The 17,846-nt window shown below is 50.2% G+C and overlaps 1 protein-coding gene across 1 annotated transcript in view; it reads right to left on the reverse strand.

Annotated features, from left to right (window-relative positions):
- The window catches only part of LOC117997752 (RNA helicase Mov10l1-like), a 51,705-nt gene that overhangs the window by 13,148 nt on the left and 20,711 nt on the right, over window positions 1-17,846 (reverse strand). Inside the window, exons 6-13 of the mRNA XM_034986059.1 lie at window positions 16,224-16,367; window positions 15,676-15,920; window positions 15,139-15,271; window positions 13,724-13,918; window positions 10,983-11,097; window positions 8,033-8,210; window positions 7,648-7,718; window positions 5,206-5,297 (exon numbers count right to left, since the gene is read on the reverse strand). Coding sequence (XP_034841950.1) covers window positions 5,206-5,297; window positions 7,648-7,718; window positions 8,033-8,210; window positions 10,983-11,097; window positions 13,724-13,918; window positions 15,139-15,271; window positions 15,676-15,920; window positions 16,224-16,367 — 1,173 coding nt within the window. The remainder of the gene's footprint in view (window positions 1-5,205; window positions 5,298-7,647; window positions 7,719-8,032; window positions 8,211-10,982; window positions 11,098-13,723; window positions 13,919-15,138; window positions 15,272-15,675; window positions 15,921-16,223; window positions 16,368-17,846) is intronic.

The following is a 17,846-nucleotide window of genomic DNA, read 5'->3' on the forward strand; positions in this document are numbered from 1 at the left end:
AGGGTGACATCGGTACACAGATCCAGCGAACGCTACTACTAAGGAAATAATAATATAATTCCATGCAAACAGTTAGATAACTTGGATGAAATGCACAAATTCCCTAAAAGATACACACTACTGAGGCTCACTGCACACAAAATGGATAACCTAAATGCTTACTGATTTACTAAAGAAATCAAATTTGCAGTAAATTATCCCAGAAAACAGAGGAGGAGGTGATGCCTTTTTTTTTTTTTTAAAGATTTTATTTATTTATTTGACAAGAGGCACAGCGAGAGAGGGAACACAAGCAGGGGGAGTGGGAGAGGGAGACGCAGGCTTCCCGCCGAGCAGGGAGCCCGATGCGGGGCTCGATCCCAGGACCCTGAGATCATGACCTGAGCTGAAGGCAGACGCTTAATGACTGAGCCGCCCAGGCGCCCCGGAGGTGATGCTTTTTAACTCATTGTGAAGTCAGCATCACCCCGATACCAAAAGCAGACAAAAGATAATTTCAAGAAACTATAGATCAATACACCTCATGAACACAGATGCAAAAATTAGTAAAACTGTAGCAAATCAGATCTAACAATGTATAAAAAGAAATTACATTATGGCCAAGTGGGGCTTATTCCAAGGATGCAAAGTTGATTTTGATGTGGGGAACAAAGGCAGAAGGAAATGTAGATAAAATGAAATGTCCTTAGAACCTGCAGCCCATTGACAAATACTTGAGGTGGGCAGAGTGTAATGTGCCTCCAGGAACTCCCAACTGTCTTCATGTTGATGCCTTGAGAGGGAAAAACAACCTGAGCTTGACAACAGCCTGGCCTCCAGGATCCTGGGAGTCTTCTTTAGCAGATGAAAGTCCTTTTGGGAACTTCCTATGTCTTCACCTCCCCCAACTCCATAGTATATGATCAGTTGCTCCTCATAATCCCAGGGCAGCAGCCCTTTCTGCCCGGGGGTCCTGTTCTCGTGCTTTTAATAAAAAACCCCTTTTTGCACTGAAGATGTCTCAAGAATTCTTTCTTGGTCGTCATTGGCTTTGAACCCCACCACTTCAAACCACATCAATTTTACATTAGAAAACCAATCAGTATAACTGACTATCTTAATAGACTAAAAAAGGAAAACCACGTGGTCACCTTGATACGGAAAAAGCCATCTGAACAAATCCCACACCCAGCCATGACCGAACACTGGAGCACACGTGGAGTCCAGCTCCTCAACCAGGAGGGGGCCGAATACAAACCACTTACATACAGCTCACACTGTGCTTAACGGTTCAAGACTGAACGAACGCTAACCTCAGGTTGGAAACAAGGCCATTTCTGTGACATGCTACTCTGGCTAGAGAAGTGAGGCAAGGAAAAACAAACAAAATGCATCCAGATAAGAAAGGAAGCAGTACAGCTCTTTATTTGAACATAAAGATTGTATAGGCAGGGCGCCTGGGTGGCTCAGTCGGTTAAGCGACTGCCTTCAGCTCAGGTCATGATCCTGGAGTCCTGGGATCGAGTCCCGCATCGGGCTCCCTGCTCAGCGGGGAGTCTGCTTCTCCCTCTGATCTTCCTCCTCCTATGTGCTCTCTCTCTGTCTCTCTCTTTCTCGCTCTCTCAAATAAATAAATAGGGGCGCCTGGGTGGCTCAGTCATTAAGCGTCTGCCTTCGGCTCAGGTCGTGATCCCAGGGTCCTGGGATTGAGCCCCGCATAGGGCTCCCGGCTCCGCGGGAAGCCTGCTTCTCCCTCTCCCACTTCCCCTGCTTGTGTTCCCTCTCTTGCTGTGTCTCTCTCTGTCAAGTAAGTAAATAAAATCTTTAAAAAAAAAAAAAAAATAAATAAATAAAATCTTAAAAAAAAAAAAAAAAGATCGTACAAGCAGAAAATCCTGCGTAACCTGTAAAAAGCTACTAGAACCGTGAAGTGTGTTTGACGAGCTCTTAGGATACTAGATTAATATATAAAAATAAATGGCATTCATAAACATTAGCTAGAAGCAACTAGAAATTTAAGTTAAGATTACTGTCTACAACAGCATTACATTTTTTTAAGAGTCACACCAACCTGGCAGGAGATATGTAGAGCCCTCTACAGACACTGCTAAAAGAAATGAAAAACAGACCTAACTAGATGGAGAGAGGTACCATTTTCAAGGGCTGGGAGACTCAATATTAAGGTCTCAATTCTTGTTAAATGGATCTAAAAATTCAGTGTAGTCCCCATCAAAATCTCTATGGGTTTTTTGTAGAAACCAACAAGCTGAAAGCTAAAATCCATACAGGAACACCAGAGACCCAGAAGAGCCACACCAACTCTGCGAACAATGGACAAAGTGGAGGCCTTACACTACCTGATTCCAAGACTCACCATCAACAAAGAACACGCATGCATGGGAAAGCACCTGAGGTGTTCAGCACAACTACCCGTGAGGGGATGCAGACCAAAACCTCGGTGAGACACCACCTCACGGCTATTCCAAAGATTAGAATTAGAAAGACTGACCAGAGCAGGGCTGTGAGCCTGTGGGGCAACAGGACCCTCACCCAAGCTGCTGGAAATGCGGAGGACAACTGCTTTGGGAAAGAGCTTGGCACTTTCTTAAAGTTATGTGCACCCTCACCATAGGACCGAGCCATCACACTGTTTGGCATTTACCCAAGAAAAAGGAACACGTGTCCATACAAAGACTTGTACACAGATTTCACAGTTCTCTCTGTAATGGCCAAAATATGGAAAAAAAACCCAGTCTCTAGCCAAGGTGACTGGATAGATGGACTGTAGTAGATACTGATAACGAAATACTACTCAGCCATAAAAGGGAAGAAAATGGGAATCCCTGTTATACAACTGAAATTAACATAACATTGTGTGTCAACTATAATTCAATAAAAAAGGCAATGAAATCATGCAACAGTGAGGTTGAATCTCAAAATAATTATGCTAAGTCAGAGAGAGATGCCAGGCAAAAACCAGTAAGTCTTGTATATTTCCACTTATGTAAGATTTTACAAAATGCAAACTAATCTATAGCGACAGAAAGCACTGCTGGGGCCTGGGGGTGCGGGTGAGGGTGGGGAAGGAAGGAAGCATCTCTGGTGGCAGATACTCTCCTTCTCTTGACTGTGGAGTTGGTTTCAAAGTCCTCTCAGACTGTGTACTTTAATAAGGCATAGTTAGCCTACATTCTGTCTCACTAGACCTGTTTGTTAAAAAAAGGGGAAACACCTACAGGGAGCCAGCAGGTAACACGAGGAAGTGCAGCCTCTCTGCCCTCAGCGCCATCCGGCCTGCCGCACTGCGGGCCTGCCCCATCTTCCAATGGTTCAAAACAAGTGGGGAATACAGATTTTTTTTTTTTTAAATGGGAAATCTCCTGGTTTTTCGTAACTTAATGTAAACAACCTAAAAACTTAACGTGGGGCAAGCAAAGCCTCTGAGTGTCAAATGTGGCAGCCCGCCGCTCCCACACCCCGGCCTCTCATCTCTCCGACACTCCACCTGGCCGCACACATGCTTGCTCAAGACCTGGGCCTCGTGTCTGAGATCACTGAGCCCAACGTCCTGTCCTCTCTCATCACCCTGTCTTTCCAACAGCCCCTCACTGCTGGTACCCTCTGGCTTTTCCTGGGCACTTTCTCTCTGGCTCAACCCCATGGCCTGTCACGCCTATCATCTGTGTCCTGCTTCCTTTGGTAGGTCCACTCCTGCACCACCCTCATCCCATGCTTCCTCTCTCCTCCTCCAAAGTCCTCCTCCTCTTTGACTGGGCTTGTCACATGTTCCAGAGTAACACACGGTCAGGAATGTCCAGATACAAATCAGCTCTCACCTCTTTCATCCGACCACCTTGAGGAGGATATTTACCCTCTGCCGATGACCCCGGCCCCACCTGGCCAGACCCACCTCCTCCGGCACACACTTTCTTGACCCAGTCACCCGCTATCGCAGGGGCTCCGCTGAGCTAGTTTCTCTCATTTCAAACAGCAAAAACGGCCCCTTCCTGGACCTCACCTCGCTCTCCATCCCGCCTGCTCAGCTTCCATGGCCAAACAACGGCCTCTCCCCACTGACCCACAACCCATTCACACTCAACACACTTTGATCTGGTAGCAGCCCCAACACCCAAACATTTCTCAAACAAAATTAAACATCCATGATCAATCTTAAAGTTAGCACCTTCTGATTCCTAAAAGACACTCTACAAAGTGAGCGAAACAAGCAACAGACCTGGAGAAGTTACAGAAGTTATCTGTAGCCTGCCTATCCAAGAAGAGTCCAGCACAAAGAACACAGAGAAGACTCCTACAGAGAACAAAACCCAAATTATTCAGGAAAAGACATGAGCCAGCACTTCATAGATGAAGACGTTTTATGGCCAATAAACATGGAAATTCTCAACCTTATATGCAGTCAGAGAAATGCACGTCCAGACCCTAAGGAGGTAGATGACCTATTTACCAAGTCGGCACGAATTTAGAAGTTTAACAAAACCAGGTTCTGGGATGGTGTGGATTAACAGGTTGTTACAGACGCTGGTATTGGGGGTCTCTGATGCCACCATGGCTGAAGCCACAGACCCACTCTCGAGTGTGCAGCCAAGAGGACATGAGCATTTGTGCACAAGGAAGGAGAAGGTGCTCACAGCAGTGCCTTCAGGGTAGAGATGGGGTGAATGTCCATCCGCAGAACAGGGAGTGTGGCGGACTCACGCTGGGGCGTGGGCAGTGGTGAAGACGCTGAACAGTGACACACAACACGGAGAATCTTAGGAACAGATCAGTGAAAACCTCCTGGAAACCAGAGACTGACAGCTCAAAATAAAGCCAAAAAATACATTTTTCTGTGTGTGTACAAAGACACACAGCTGTTTTTTTTTTTTTTTTTTTAAAGCAAGGGAGAGACAAATGCAAAATCCCAGTAAACAGTTGGGGGCATAGTGGATGACAGGGAGGGAATGGTAGGTTGGCAGGGTCACCGCCCCACGCTCATAACGTCATAAATGACCACATCTCTGTGTACTTAAGGCCCATTAAAGAATGAACAGCAAATGTTCGTGACTTTGTTATCTTAAAACCTGTCTGGGAGTGAAGCAGGAACAGGGACACTCCCACACTGCATTTCTTACACCAGCGCTGAGATGCGCAGGGACGGACAGAGAGGAAGCCTGCTACCCACCAGGAATGAAGACACATTGTAGGAACAACCACCGAGAGCATTACCTGTTATATGTGAATTCCACATCCATAGGTTCAAAGTTATATGCCTGCTCAAATTCTGGGTTAAGTTTAAGAGTTACATCTTCTTCATGAATCTGAAAAGGAAACATAACGATTTAATTCCCATACTTCACATTTGATTTGTTGGGACAATCTTCATCTAGCAACACGTCATGAAACACTTTACAGACTGGAGCTAAAATTTGCTGTTTTAAACCCTTGCCAAACTCATCAGGATTAAATCACGGTGTTGTCACATCACCCACCCGGGAGGACCTGGCCCCTGCAGGCGCCCACACCAGCTCACCCCGAGCTGCTCCCTGGCCACGCTCCAGAGATCCGGGCTCAAGGAAACAGGCCAAGGCCCCGGAAGGAGACCAGCCCACAAACGAGAGAGCGAGGGGTGCCTGCCGCCACAGCGCCTCCACGAAGAGGTCATTCCAAGGACTCCCCTTCCAGCAGAGCGGGGACCCTCCAGCCGCAGCTAGGGCGGTGCCAGGTGGCATGGGCTTCCCAAGGGCCAGGCGACCAGAGCCGGGTGGTGGGAACACGGACACGGGGGCTGCCCTGGGAGCAGGGCCCTCCCTGCAGCAGAAGCCGCCACAATCCCCTCAAAAGGAGAGCAAGCCCAGCCCAGGTCCCAGGTGTCCCGGGGGCCAAGACTGGCAAAAATGAACCTGCGGTTAAAGACCACCGGTTAAAGCACACAAAGAAGCAAATCACCAAGCGTGAGGGTCAGCACAGCCATCAACAGAGTTGGGCCCCAAGGACATCACATACTGCCACTGTCATTTCCAGAAACTTGAAAAACTATGTGTGAAATTTTTAAAAAACCCAGAAAGAAAAACATAAGCAGGACAATAGAAAAAACAACAGGGCAGCTTTAATGAATCAGGCAGAGCACATGGAGACGAAAACCATGCTGAGATAACGGAGCAGGATGACAGGAAGTGACGACATCTGTTCCCAGACACGTGCTCCTGGCGACAAGAGGCCCCTCTGTGGAGGTGGGGAGCCTTCTGTCCCACGGCCCCCAGACGAGCATGAGTGCAGCAGCAGCCCCGCTGGGACGCCCCCTGCACCGCGTGCCAGGTTGATGGCACTGGGCCGCCTGCCCACCTGTTGTGGAAACACCAATTTGACATCAACGGAGTGAGTGTCACCTGGATGTGTGTCTTCTGCCCACCGCACCATCTGTGAGGCTCTCCTGAGGGCCTTCTGTACCATCATGGTCTCCCACACCGCGGCCCTGGCCAACAACTAAACTACAGAGACTCGAGAAAAGCAATGGGCGGAGACCTGTAGAAGTTACTAAGTCGACCATGAATTTCATCACTCAGAAGCGGCTGACCTCATGGAATATCCCACCAAAGATCAGGAGGGTGCCCAACACCCCCCAGGCTGGGGTGCTCGTAGCTTCGGTCTGGATTTGTCAGCCTATGGTGTTCGCTTCGGCAGCACATACCCTAAAATTGGATTTGTCGGCGTATGACGCCGGCCACCCCTCAACCAGTGTTCAGGAACCAAGGACCCCACACCTGGCATCTCTGGCACCGCTGCTTCTGGGGTGTTCGTCCCCAGGGCATCTTCCCCGAGGGCACAACTGGATCTACCCTTTGGAAGATAAGAGAGTCACCCGGCGTCTTCGTCAACAGCTCAAGTGTGTCAAGGCTGGCAGAGCTGGTGGGCCCTCCAGCTCAGGCTAAGCGGCTGCCACGTGCCTGGGCAGAGTGTGGGGGGACAGCTGCTGGGGTCCCAAGGGTCAGCCCCTCCCCAGTCATCCTAGCACTGGTTTCACGGCCAGCTGCACTGGCAAGGGCTGGTGCCCAGTATTTCGGGGCAGAACGCAGCAAACACGGCCACAGAGGCCAGATGCCGCCCTTCCTTTGAACCCTTCCCAGACTCTTCGAGTCCCTACAACCGCCCCCCAACCCAGGGCAGGGCTTCGGCATTTCCTCAGGTAGCTTTCGGCATCAGGCCCTTCACCCAGACGTGGCAGGCGGTGCTCTGCACAGGGTGGGAGCAGGAGAGACCGGCCGGAGGATCAGAAGCATGCGGTGCACCGGGAGGGAGGGAGGGAAGGAGGGAGGGAGAGAAGTCAGCAAAACTTCCCCACAAAAACATTTAGAACTGCAAACTTTTAAGTGTATTTTTCCTTCAGAGGCTCTCTCTTCTGCAGTATGTTCAGAATGCCCAAATTGGGCTAAATGCAAACACCACGACTTACACGTGATGAAAGGTAAATATGGCTCTCATGATTGAAAATTATAGGGATTTTTTTTGTTAAGTTCTCTTTGTACATCAAATTTATTTAAATATTCACTTTATCCTGAATTTTCTGAAATCCTGTCAAAGGCTGAAGGAGCAACCCTGCCCCAGCCCCGGCAGGAAGCTGGCCGGCTGGAAGGGCTGGTCCCGCACTAGCAGATCCGGAGCACCTCTCACCTCAATCACATAGCCGATGTACTCGATGACATGTCCATTGTACTCCTGAGTTTTTAAAATCAGCTTATCACCTAGTTAAAAAATACAGAACCACATGTAAAACTACAAAATCCCCCAATTCTGCCATTGTAACTCTAAAATCAAACACTTTGAAAAAGTAAAATAAACATCCCTGGAATGAGCTGCTTAAAACCAGCACCAGTATGCCCAGAGTGAGGTGCTGGATGCCCTCAACGTGCTGACCAAGTTTTACAGAAAATTCTAACCCAAAGCAAAGGAAATGAGATGACGTGACTGCAGTGTTGCCAACAGAAACATTCTTCCCCGGACGGGGGTTCAACGTCTGCTGGTCCCTCTAGTAAAATGTGACACGTAACGAACCCACCTGCATACAGAGAAGGCCTACTTTCAGCCAATCCTGGGACCTCCAGAACCAGCAGGTCACCATTTCTTTTCAAGGTGACCCCACTCATGTTATACTCTTTCAGTTCTATTTCTGCATGAATCTCCTCAAGCCAGAGCAAAGTCGAGAACTTTTCCTTGTAGTTCGACATGTTCAAAAGCTGAAAAAAAAAAAAACCAGCGAGTGAGTGAGAGCAGAGTCACCCGTCCAACACCCCCGCGGTCCAGGAAGGCAGCTGCAGCTTAGCTGGAGGGGCTAAGTCCGGGCTGCTGAAACTCAGCCAACAGGGAGAGACTGGCTTTTGAATACTGACCCGCAAGCAGCGTAGGACAGCGGCCCTGAGGTTGGGGAGGCTACGTCAGTGAGCCCGCAACTGCCCCGGCTACCACCTAGGCAGAGAGCCCAGCAGCCGTGTGGTCTCTTGAGGAGATGGAGCTGGGGTCCAAGGAGGCCAAGGGGGCAGAGTGCCAGGAAGCGAGAGCAGCACCGAGAGAGGTCTGCAGAGCTTCAGAGGGCCCCCCGCGAACTGTCAGCTGAGCACTGGTCAGTGCACCAGTGTAAGAAGCCATGTTTCTTGCTGGGACGCCCACCTGATGGTATAAGAGCAGGTTCCTCAGCCCCGGCACAACCAATACTTGGGCTGCACTCTTTTCTGGGGTGGGGGCCGTCCTGTGCATTGTAGGGTATTTACCGGCGTTCCTGGCCCCTACTCATTTGCTGATACTACCACCCCCGGCCAGGACGACCAAAAATGTCTCCTGGGAGGGCAACTGTCACCTGTTGGGAAGCACTGGATTAGAGGGAATAATTCCTAGAGCTCCCACAGGGCCGAGAACAGCGTGAATCCCACCAGCCCAAATGGAGAGACTTGTAATAGACGAGACACTGGACGGAGTATTCAGAAGGGTATTAGCCCTAAATCAAACGCCATTCTGGTCCCACCTGACAAAGCCTTAAAGCCAGGCTTGAAAGTATCCGACTGTTTCACAGTAACTTAACTGCATCCCAGAACAAACCTCAGAATATTTTCAGGAACAGAAAAATACCCCAACGGCCAACACGGTAAAATCCAGAATGTATGGCACCCAGACAAAGATTATGAGGCTTAGGAACAGAAACGACAACTCATAACGGGGAGAAAACCCCTCATGGAACCAGAACTGACTCGTGGCAGAATGTGCAGACGAGCACCTTGTAACGGCTGTTACTCAAAGAGCAGGAAAGCACTGAGCACGGGAAGCAGAGACCACGCTGAACCGGTGGCTGACAGCTACCACGTGTGCCATCAAAACACACGGGACGGGGCCGCACACTGCTGAGGAAGACACTAGTGAACTTGAGGACTGGCCACAGGAGGCTTCCAAAACCCAAATGAGTGAGCAGAGCGGCGGCGAGCTGTGCAGCAGCTCCAAGCAGCCGATGCACGAGCAACGGGAATCTGAGGAAGGGGCTCGGCAGAGCGCGCCTCTGAAGACAGAACGGCCAGAAACCACCCAAATTTGAGGACAACTGTAAGCCCACATATCCATGAAGCTCAGAGAACCCCAAGCCAAGAAATTAGAAGAAAACTACACTAAAGCAAATTGCAAATTACATTTTTTAAGAAATAGTAATAACGAAAAAAACTTAGAAGCTGCTAGGAAAAAGTACACGTTATATGCAGAAGAACAAAAGCTAAAGGAAAGCAGGTGTTTCACTGAAAACACGGCAAGCCGGAAGATGGCGGGGCAGCAGCTTTAAAATTCCAGCCTAGAGGGCACCCGGGTGGCTCAGATGGTTAAGCTTCTGCCTTCGGCTCAGGTCATGATCCTGGAGTCCCGGGATCAAGTCCTGCATCGGGCTCCCTGCTCGGCGGGGAGTCTGCTTCTCCCTCTGACCCTCCTCCCTCTCATGCTGTCTCTCATTCTCGCTCTCAAATAAATAAAATCTTCAAAAAAATAAAAATAATAAAATAAAATAAAATTCCAGCCTAGAATTCAAGACCCAGTCAAAATGTCCTTCAAAAACGGAGGCAGAATACTTCCCCAGACATAGAGGAGCTGAAAGAACCGACTGCTGGCACCCAAGCACCACAGAGGCCCCCGCTGCTCAGCACAAGGGCCCCACGGGAGCCTGGGTCCCCACGAAGGAGTGACGGGCACAGCACCAAGGTTGCTAACTACGTGGTGTCAAAAAAGACAGCTTGGGTGCCTGGGTGGCTCAGTCGGTTAAGCGACTGCCTTCGGCTCAGGTCATGATCCTGGAGTCCCTGGATCGAGTCCCGCATCAGGCTCCCTGCTCGGCGGGGAGTCTGCTTCTCCCGCTGACCCTCCCCCTGCTTGTGTTCCTTCTCTCACTGTGTCTGTCAAATAAATAAAGCCTTTAAAAAAAAGATTTAGCTTTTAAAATGCCTTTAAGAGAGAACTGATTACATGAATGTAATGCAAAAACGGTAAAATGCAGCATGGAATTCGAAACATATGTAGAAGCCAAATTTATGACACCAGCAGAAAGTCCAAGGAAAGAGAACTGGAAGGTGCCACGGTGGGGGTCTTGTCCCTTGGGCATGTTAGAGCATCCCTCAGACTGTGACGCCCCACACCTGTGCTGCCCAAACCCCACTCTCCACATGTGGCTCCCTAGCTAAACTTAACTAAAGAGGACTGAGACCCCACGTCCTGTCTTCTCAGTGGCTCAGAGTTTTATCCCGGACAGCCAGCCATTCAGAGGCAGGCCGCCAGCCTAGCACAGACAGGCTGGGCGGGGGGCAGTGGGGTTCCCCCCAAGCAGCGTCAACAGCAGTGGTCCCTCTCTCTCACTGACCTGATATTCCCAGCTACCTGTGGTAAAAACAAACCAGTCCGAGGTCTGAGCCCAAGCGGGGTTCATCCTCATTTCATCAGGAAACACTCAAGTGTGGTGAAGAATGTTTCACATCAGATGTATTTCCTACCTCTGCGAGTAATGGCTGAAAAGTCAGAATGTCAATTTTTTGTTCCACACATTTCTTAAGTCTATCTGGTATTGGATACTGTGGAAGAAAACTTGGAAGTTGTCGTCTTGAGTTCCTTAAAAAAAAAAAAAAATTGCACAAGTCAAAATTCTTAATCACCCCGTGTCTCATACAAGCCATTTTTACTCAGACATCCTTCCCGCTTCGGAAAGACTAAAGGTCCTTCAAGAACCAAAAACAAATGTGAACTGCTAGTGTCAGTCTGGACCTTGCAAACTTACTTCAGCTGCTTTGGGATCCCTCCCCCACACCGGCTCTCACAGGGCCCTCTTGTGCCCTCCAACAGGTGGGCAGGGCTGCCGCGCCCAAGAATCCCGCAGAACCAGTGAGTCTGAAAAGCACTGTTCCTGAACTCCCACCCGCTAACTCCTACTGCCGCTATGAGCCTAGAACATCAGAACCACTCCCGCAGGAATGCAGAACACATTCGGTAAAGGCTGCTGTCTGGGTCCTGCCTTCTTGCTTTTCAGCCTGGAGTTTCTCCGGGGAAATTCGGTTTCACCCTCAGGCTTCTGTCTTTCCCCAGAAAGGGCTGTAGGGAGGAGTCACCAAAGTTGGCCACCGTCAGGATGAAGAACATCCTGCTGCTGTGGGCAGGTCTAATACAGCACAAGAAGTGACCGGAAAGGAAACAGCGGGAGAAGAGACAGTGGAAGAGAAGCGACGTGTCCCAGGGAGGTCCAGGGAACCTCTGATTACACGCACCTGCACACGCTGAAGACGGGCCCCCCTCCCTCATTCTAACTGCTGCTGCTTCCAGCTCATACTGAGTGCAGGGGGTGGGAGACACGTAGCCCCGACCCCCTTACTCCACAGTCACCTCACCTGGATATCCCTGTAGCTCAGCTCTGGATGGGAAGGCTGCTTAGAGAGAAGTTCTGTGGCAGAAAGGCCCCCAGAGCCACCACGAGCAGCACCGGGAAGGCCCAACACCTCCCCCCTGAGTCACGGGCTCCACCAAAGCACACACGTCAAGTATGTGTGGAAGCAGAGCGTTCAGTAAACGACAGTGAAGTATTAATTACTAACATGAACACGACAAAGGGGACAGGATCATCACTACACACACGTTTGGGTAAACGGCCTGAACAGTCTTACCGCATGGTCTCAAAATCCATGCTGAGTTAACAAAACATGTCTGTTTCTAGCTTAGAATAGTCAGAGATTCAGCCGAGAAGGTCCTGGCACAAAGAGGTCCTCAAGAGACTGGCTAAGCAAACACACAGACAACGCTGTTCTGGGCAGGGGGCAAAGACAGGGCAGGAAGCAGGTGCCGGGAGCTCCAGGAGACCCAAGCGGACCGGGACAGGCACTCCGGGTCACTAAGTTGACAACAGAAAACCAAGATCTCCTGTTTTAGAGGTACTCCCACACAGTGACATAGGGAAACAGCTGATCAGGGGATTGTTGGTCTAGTTCACTTTCTAGGTAAGTCAAACTTTAACTAGAAAGTTGCCTGGTACACCACTACGTGACAACCGAGCGGTCTCATAAGCTCCGGTAACTAAAACCCAATCATTTAGGACTTTCCATGGTCACTGCTGGCTCCCGTGTTCTCGGGTCCATCTCCAGGGCATGCCCTTTCCATGAGCAGTGGCTCTTACGACTTACTGATCACTACTGATCGCTCCATTGTCAGAAAGGACGTTTTTAATGCTCGTAACCATGTGAGGGACACTACCGTCTTACAAACGAGACTAGGGCTCGGAAAGGCTCTGACACTGGCCCAAGGTCACACAGCGGTAGTGCTGGTTCCAAGCAGTGATCTAACCCCAAAGCCAACCACTTAACACTCTGCTAACAGATTTCTTCTCTAGCCTGCAAATTAGAGAAATCCGTAACACCTCACCTTGAATTGTTACTGGGGAAAAATGTGATTTCAAATTCGCGATTTTCCAGTATTAGAAGAGAAATACCTACCACCCCAGGGGATTCTGGGCAGTACCTAAGTTAAACCTGTCAGTTCCCACAGCTGAGGGCTGAGCTTTCCCATCACAGAGTAAAGTCAGGAAATATCCTCCCATCCCTAGGCCAGATTTTCTGGCACCAAACTTAAAAAAAAAATTCCAGGGAAGCCAGGGTGGCTCACTCGTTAAGTATCTGCCTTTGGCTCAGGTCATGATCTCAGGGTCCTGGGAACGAGCCCCGCATCGGGCTCCCTGCTCAGTGGGGAGCCTGCTTCTCCCTCTGCCTGTTCTCACTCCCTCACAAATAAATAAATAAAATCTTAAAAAAAATTCTGCTTTTCAGAGATTTTTCAGTTCAGCAGCTGCAGACAGAACACATGGACCACCCTGTGTGGGTGGTCGCTTACTGGCCACATCTTATGGACCCCTTGCCAACTGGTGCCTCTGGGTGCCTGTGTGAGATGCAGGGTGTCTGCGCTGCTGGGAACACAAGACATGGCAGGAGCAGCCAGGGCGGAGTGGTGGCCCAGAGGGCCGTGGCCTACTGTTCTGTCCTCACACTCACACAGCCGGGCCCTCCTCAGAGACAGAACTGTAGGAGTCGCATGAAAACACACCTCTCCCCCCAAGTACGGAGACAGGAAGAGGCGCCCGCCCAGCTGCCCCCAGCTTTATCCCAGGATGCTGGCCTCTCTTCAACAGCGACATGGCCCACGCGTCTCTCACACACCTCAAGCACGCATTTGGATTCATTGTCTTTTCTGCTCACGGTACCTTTTCTGTGTGGTCACAACAACTGTAGTTTTTGTGGATGTTAATGTGGTGGAACTTTTAGCCTTTTTCCAAGAAAATGGTTCTCGGACAGCTATTAGCGACTCCTCCCCACTTACGACATTCACTTCAAGGAACCGCCCAATTACAAAGTTGGAGAAGCAGAGTAGAAGGAGCTCCTTGCAGCGGCCGGAATTCCTTGAAAAAACAAAAAGCAATTTAATTTTAAATAAGACAAGCGGATCCAACAGAATTCCCCTTTGTACGTGTATGGAAAGTCGGCCACGAAACCACAGTCACCCTTAGTTTTTAATAATTCTCGTCAGAGGAGAAAATGAGCTTTCTAAAATAAGAATGTCTTCCCACAATAAAATCAGCCACCTCAACTATTCTGTGATTCTCAAACTTAAGAATAGGAAAGACACCGTCAGCGTTCTCAAGTTTCAATCAGAATTGTGTAATGTTACCAAAAATAGACTGCTTTTACTTTGCTTTCTGCCCAATTTCCTGCTGCTTCTCTAAGGCAGGCTCTCCCGGAGGCGCCACACTTTGTGCTCACCTACTGCCTTTCACTGATTTCTGTGCTGTCACATTTAAAAGATCATTTAAGGTGGTGGCACCACACAGCTCTGGCTAAAGAGCGGTCTGTGCGAATGGTTGACCCAGCTGTGACGGCTGTGGGCTTGAAGCAGGTGGTGGTTTAATCAGAGTCACATTTTTAAAAAAAGTATTTTATTTATTTGAGAGAGATTGAGAGAGAGAGAGAGAATATAAGCAGGGGGACTGGGAGAGGGAGAAGCAGGCTCCCCGCTGAGCAGGGAGCCTGATGCGGGACTTGATCTCAGGACTTCGGGATCACGACTTGAGCCGAAGGCAGATGCTTCACCGACTGAGCCACCCAGGCGCCCCCGAGTCCCATTTTTAGAAAAGATTAAGAATTAGCAACTGTAGAGAGCTGCTGAGAAAGGAAGAGGCCTGCCACCCAGATGCCGGGGTGGGTGGGGTGGTGGCGGCTTGGGATTATCTGCGGTCCGCCCAGGAAGGGAGGTCTCAGCCCCCTGCCCCCTGTACCCAGCCAGCAGCCCAGCTGGAGACAAGAGGCAGGAAGGCCTCAGCTGAGGGAGCCGGAGGGAAGGTGAGGAGCCGTGGCCAAGGGGCTGAGAGTGGATGGACTCCAACAGGACTGAGGGTCAGAAGCTGGGGTGAGCGGGTGGGGGCGGGCAGCTTGTCAGGCTTGGGGAGGCAATGCTCCGGTTGGTAAACTCACCACCAGTGCTTTTTCTTACGGTTTTGTCTCATTAGAATAGTTAGGAATACATTTAGAACCTCCAACTTAGAAGAATCACCCATGATGCCTAAAAATCCAAATACACAAATGGCCCCAAAATAAACTCACTCCCAGCCCTCCAGCCACGTACTTTGCATCACATACAATCACAATCGGGGCTCTTCCACCGGGAGGGATGAACCCTCCGGGCTCCAGCTCTGTCACCTGCTTCCCCGGCTTCCTCTCTTCTTTGTCCCCATCTTCTCCTTCACGAGCACAGTCGTCTGGGAGACGGAAACGAAATCCAGAATTAGATCAGAAGCTAAGCGGTCCCTGACAGTGGTGGCAGGCTGGTGGAAACGCACACGTACACACAAAGCGCCAGACAGTAGGTGACAAAAACACCCGTGGACAGCAGGCAGCCCTTCCCGAGTCTGGAGCCACTCACAGGAAGCAGCACATCTAAAGCACGTCTGGGTATCGGTCAAGCTATTTTTATCTTCTCTTCAGTCCCAAAACATCAGACAAGAGCCCAGAACCAGAACAGCGCACAAACGGGCGCACCAGCTAGAGTGCGCTGGTCACTCCGCCCCAGCCCAGGGCCCCGGGAGCAGCGGCCGCCCTGTTGCGCAGACCCCGCGGGGCTCACGGCCGGCTGACCTAACGCGGTAACAGGAGAAACGTCTACCTGGAGAGACTTCTGTGATGTTCACCGCACTGCTCTCTGATGCCTGACAGGTTGTGTGTTTTTGGTAGCTATCTAGTGAGTTAATATTTTCATCCGAAAGATTCCTCTCCTTCTCAGAAACAGGAACAAGAGACCCTACTGGGCACATCTGGGTTTTATCCGGTGTTTGAAATCTGAATTGTTTAGCTTTATCCCAGCCAGCTAGTTTACAGCTGACTAAGTTTTGAGGAATATCTCCTTTATTCCTGGAAAAAGAAAATAAGCCATGAATACAGACAAGATTGCTGAAGCTAAAATAATCAGCTACCATAAAACACAGAATTCAATCTTATCAGTGAAAAATGATTGTAAATACCTTTATGAATAGAAATAAAAAGGATGTTTTAGGGTGAAAAACTTCTAAAAGATCTCCATAAAGGAAAAAATGAACAGAACAGTTCATTAACCAAAATAAAGTTGGTTCTACAGAATTCTTTTTTCCCCCAGAAATTCTTAAATCACAATTAACAATTTAAAACTCATTAACATAACTTAAGTGACAAACTTACTCTATCCAGACCACCATATTTTTACTTCCTCCTTCTTTTAATGTTCCAAAATTTGTCATCCTCGTGACTTCAATATCACCTTTGTTTTTCAGTAAAAGGGCTCCACAGGACTCATCGGCAGCCTCTTCACAGGCAGCGGGGTCCCTGCAGAGAGCACCCAAAGAACAGCATCCGGTGGCAGGCATCCCGAAGCTCCACCACCCGCCTCCCGGCCACGGCCATGCTCCTTCCAGATGCGCCGCACCCACTGCAGGGCCAACGTCCCCCAGGGACGTATGGCCACAAAACTACATACAGAGTTCCTACAATACTTAGAATTTCGGAGAAGGACAGCAAAACATCTTGAAGAAGAAAATGACAAATTCTCTAAGATCTAGAAAAAAGGAAGCAACACAGTGGCGACCTCTTGAAGGAGTTCCTGATTCTGGGAACATGCCGCGGAGGGAGCGTTCAATCCTCTCCTCTTAGGGCTGCCAGGAGGCGTGAGGGGAGGCACCCTCCCTTTATAGACCCTCCGATTCCCCTCATTCCGTGGACACTGGCAGGAAGCAGGCAGCTCCGTCCTCCTCACTGCAGACCCACAGGGCTCGTCTGGACAGCAATCTGGCATCGCTCCCCTTCCCACCCAGCCTGCAGCTCCATTCAGAAAATGGGGCTCCGGCCACAAACTCAGTGACATTCTCAACCACACCAGTGCCCCCTCCACAGCCAGCTTCTGCCCCCCAAGCCCCTCCTGTCCACACATTCCTCCCCGCCACGTCCACACATGCCTCCCACAGCGGCTAACTCCTCCTCCCGTGCCTCCCACAGCTCAGTCCCTCCTCTGCCCTCACCCCAGACCCAGGGGGCCATGGAAGCAGAGTCCCAGTTCTTGTAGACAGCCAACATCTGCTAATGGAGGGTTGAGAAATACGAGCAAGGAAGGGAGTCAGGAATGACTGGAAGGTTTCTGGCTCAAGCCACCCAGGGAATGGGGATGGGGAAGATGGCAGGAGACGCTGCATCTGGAGGAGAGTGGAAGCTCTGCTTCGCACGCAGTTAATTGGTGCTTTTCCCGACATCAACCAGGCACGCAGACAGTGGGTCTGAGTGGAGCATACACACAGGGCTCATGCTGGGGAATGTGGACCAGCTCGTGGAGGGAACCCACACAGACAGAGCCCCACTGCCCCAAGCTGCCGCTTGCAGCCTCCCCTTAGGGATCAGGAAGCCTGAGTGGGGTGACAGCACATAAGCTCTCCCAGGGCAGAAACATGGCTCTTCTTTGTCCAAGGCAGTACTCCTCGGGCTAGAACGGGGCTTGGCACATAGAGGGCATCTGCTGGGCTTCTGCTGAAGGGCGGGACATTCGTTTCCACTATAAATTCAGGAAAGGGGAACTGACCGCTCACAGGCTGGGAGTTCCCCGGGACCCAGCACATTCCCTTCATCCACCACTCACCCTCTAATCCCCCACTCTAATTAGGACATTATGAGGAATTCTGAAGTCACAGGATTTGGGGCTGGCTCTCAGCCAGCATCCAGCGATGAAGGTGGAAAAATTTCCCTTGCCTATGAAGATGACTACTGGAGGCAGTCAAGGGAGAAGCTTCATGCAATGTGCCTGGGATCGGAGTGACCCCT

This window comes from Mirounga leonina, unplaced genomic scaffold (genome assembly GCF_011800145.1).
Source record: "Mirounga leonina isolate KUSES-001 unplaced genomic scaffold, KU_Mleo_1.0 Mir_375, whole genome shotgun sequence".
In the NCBI taxonomy this organism is placed as follows: Eukaryota; Metazoa; Chordata; class Mammalia; order Carnivora; family Phocidae; genus Mirounga; species Mirounga leonina.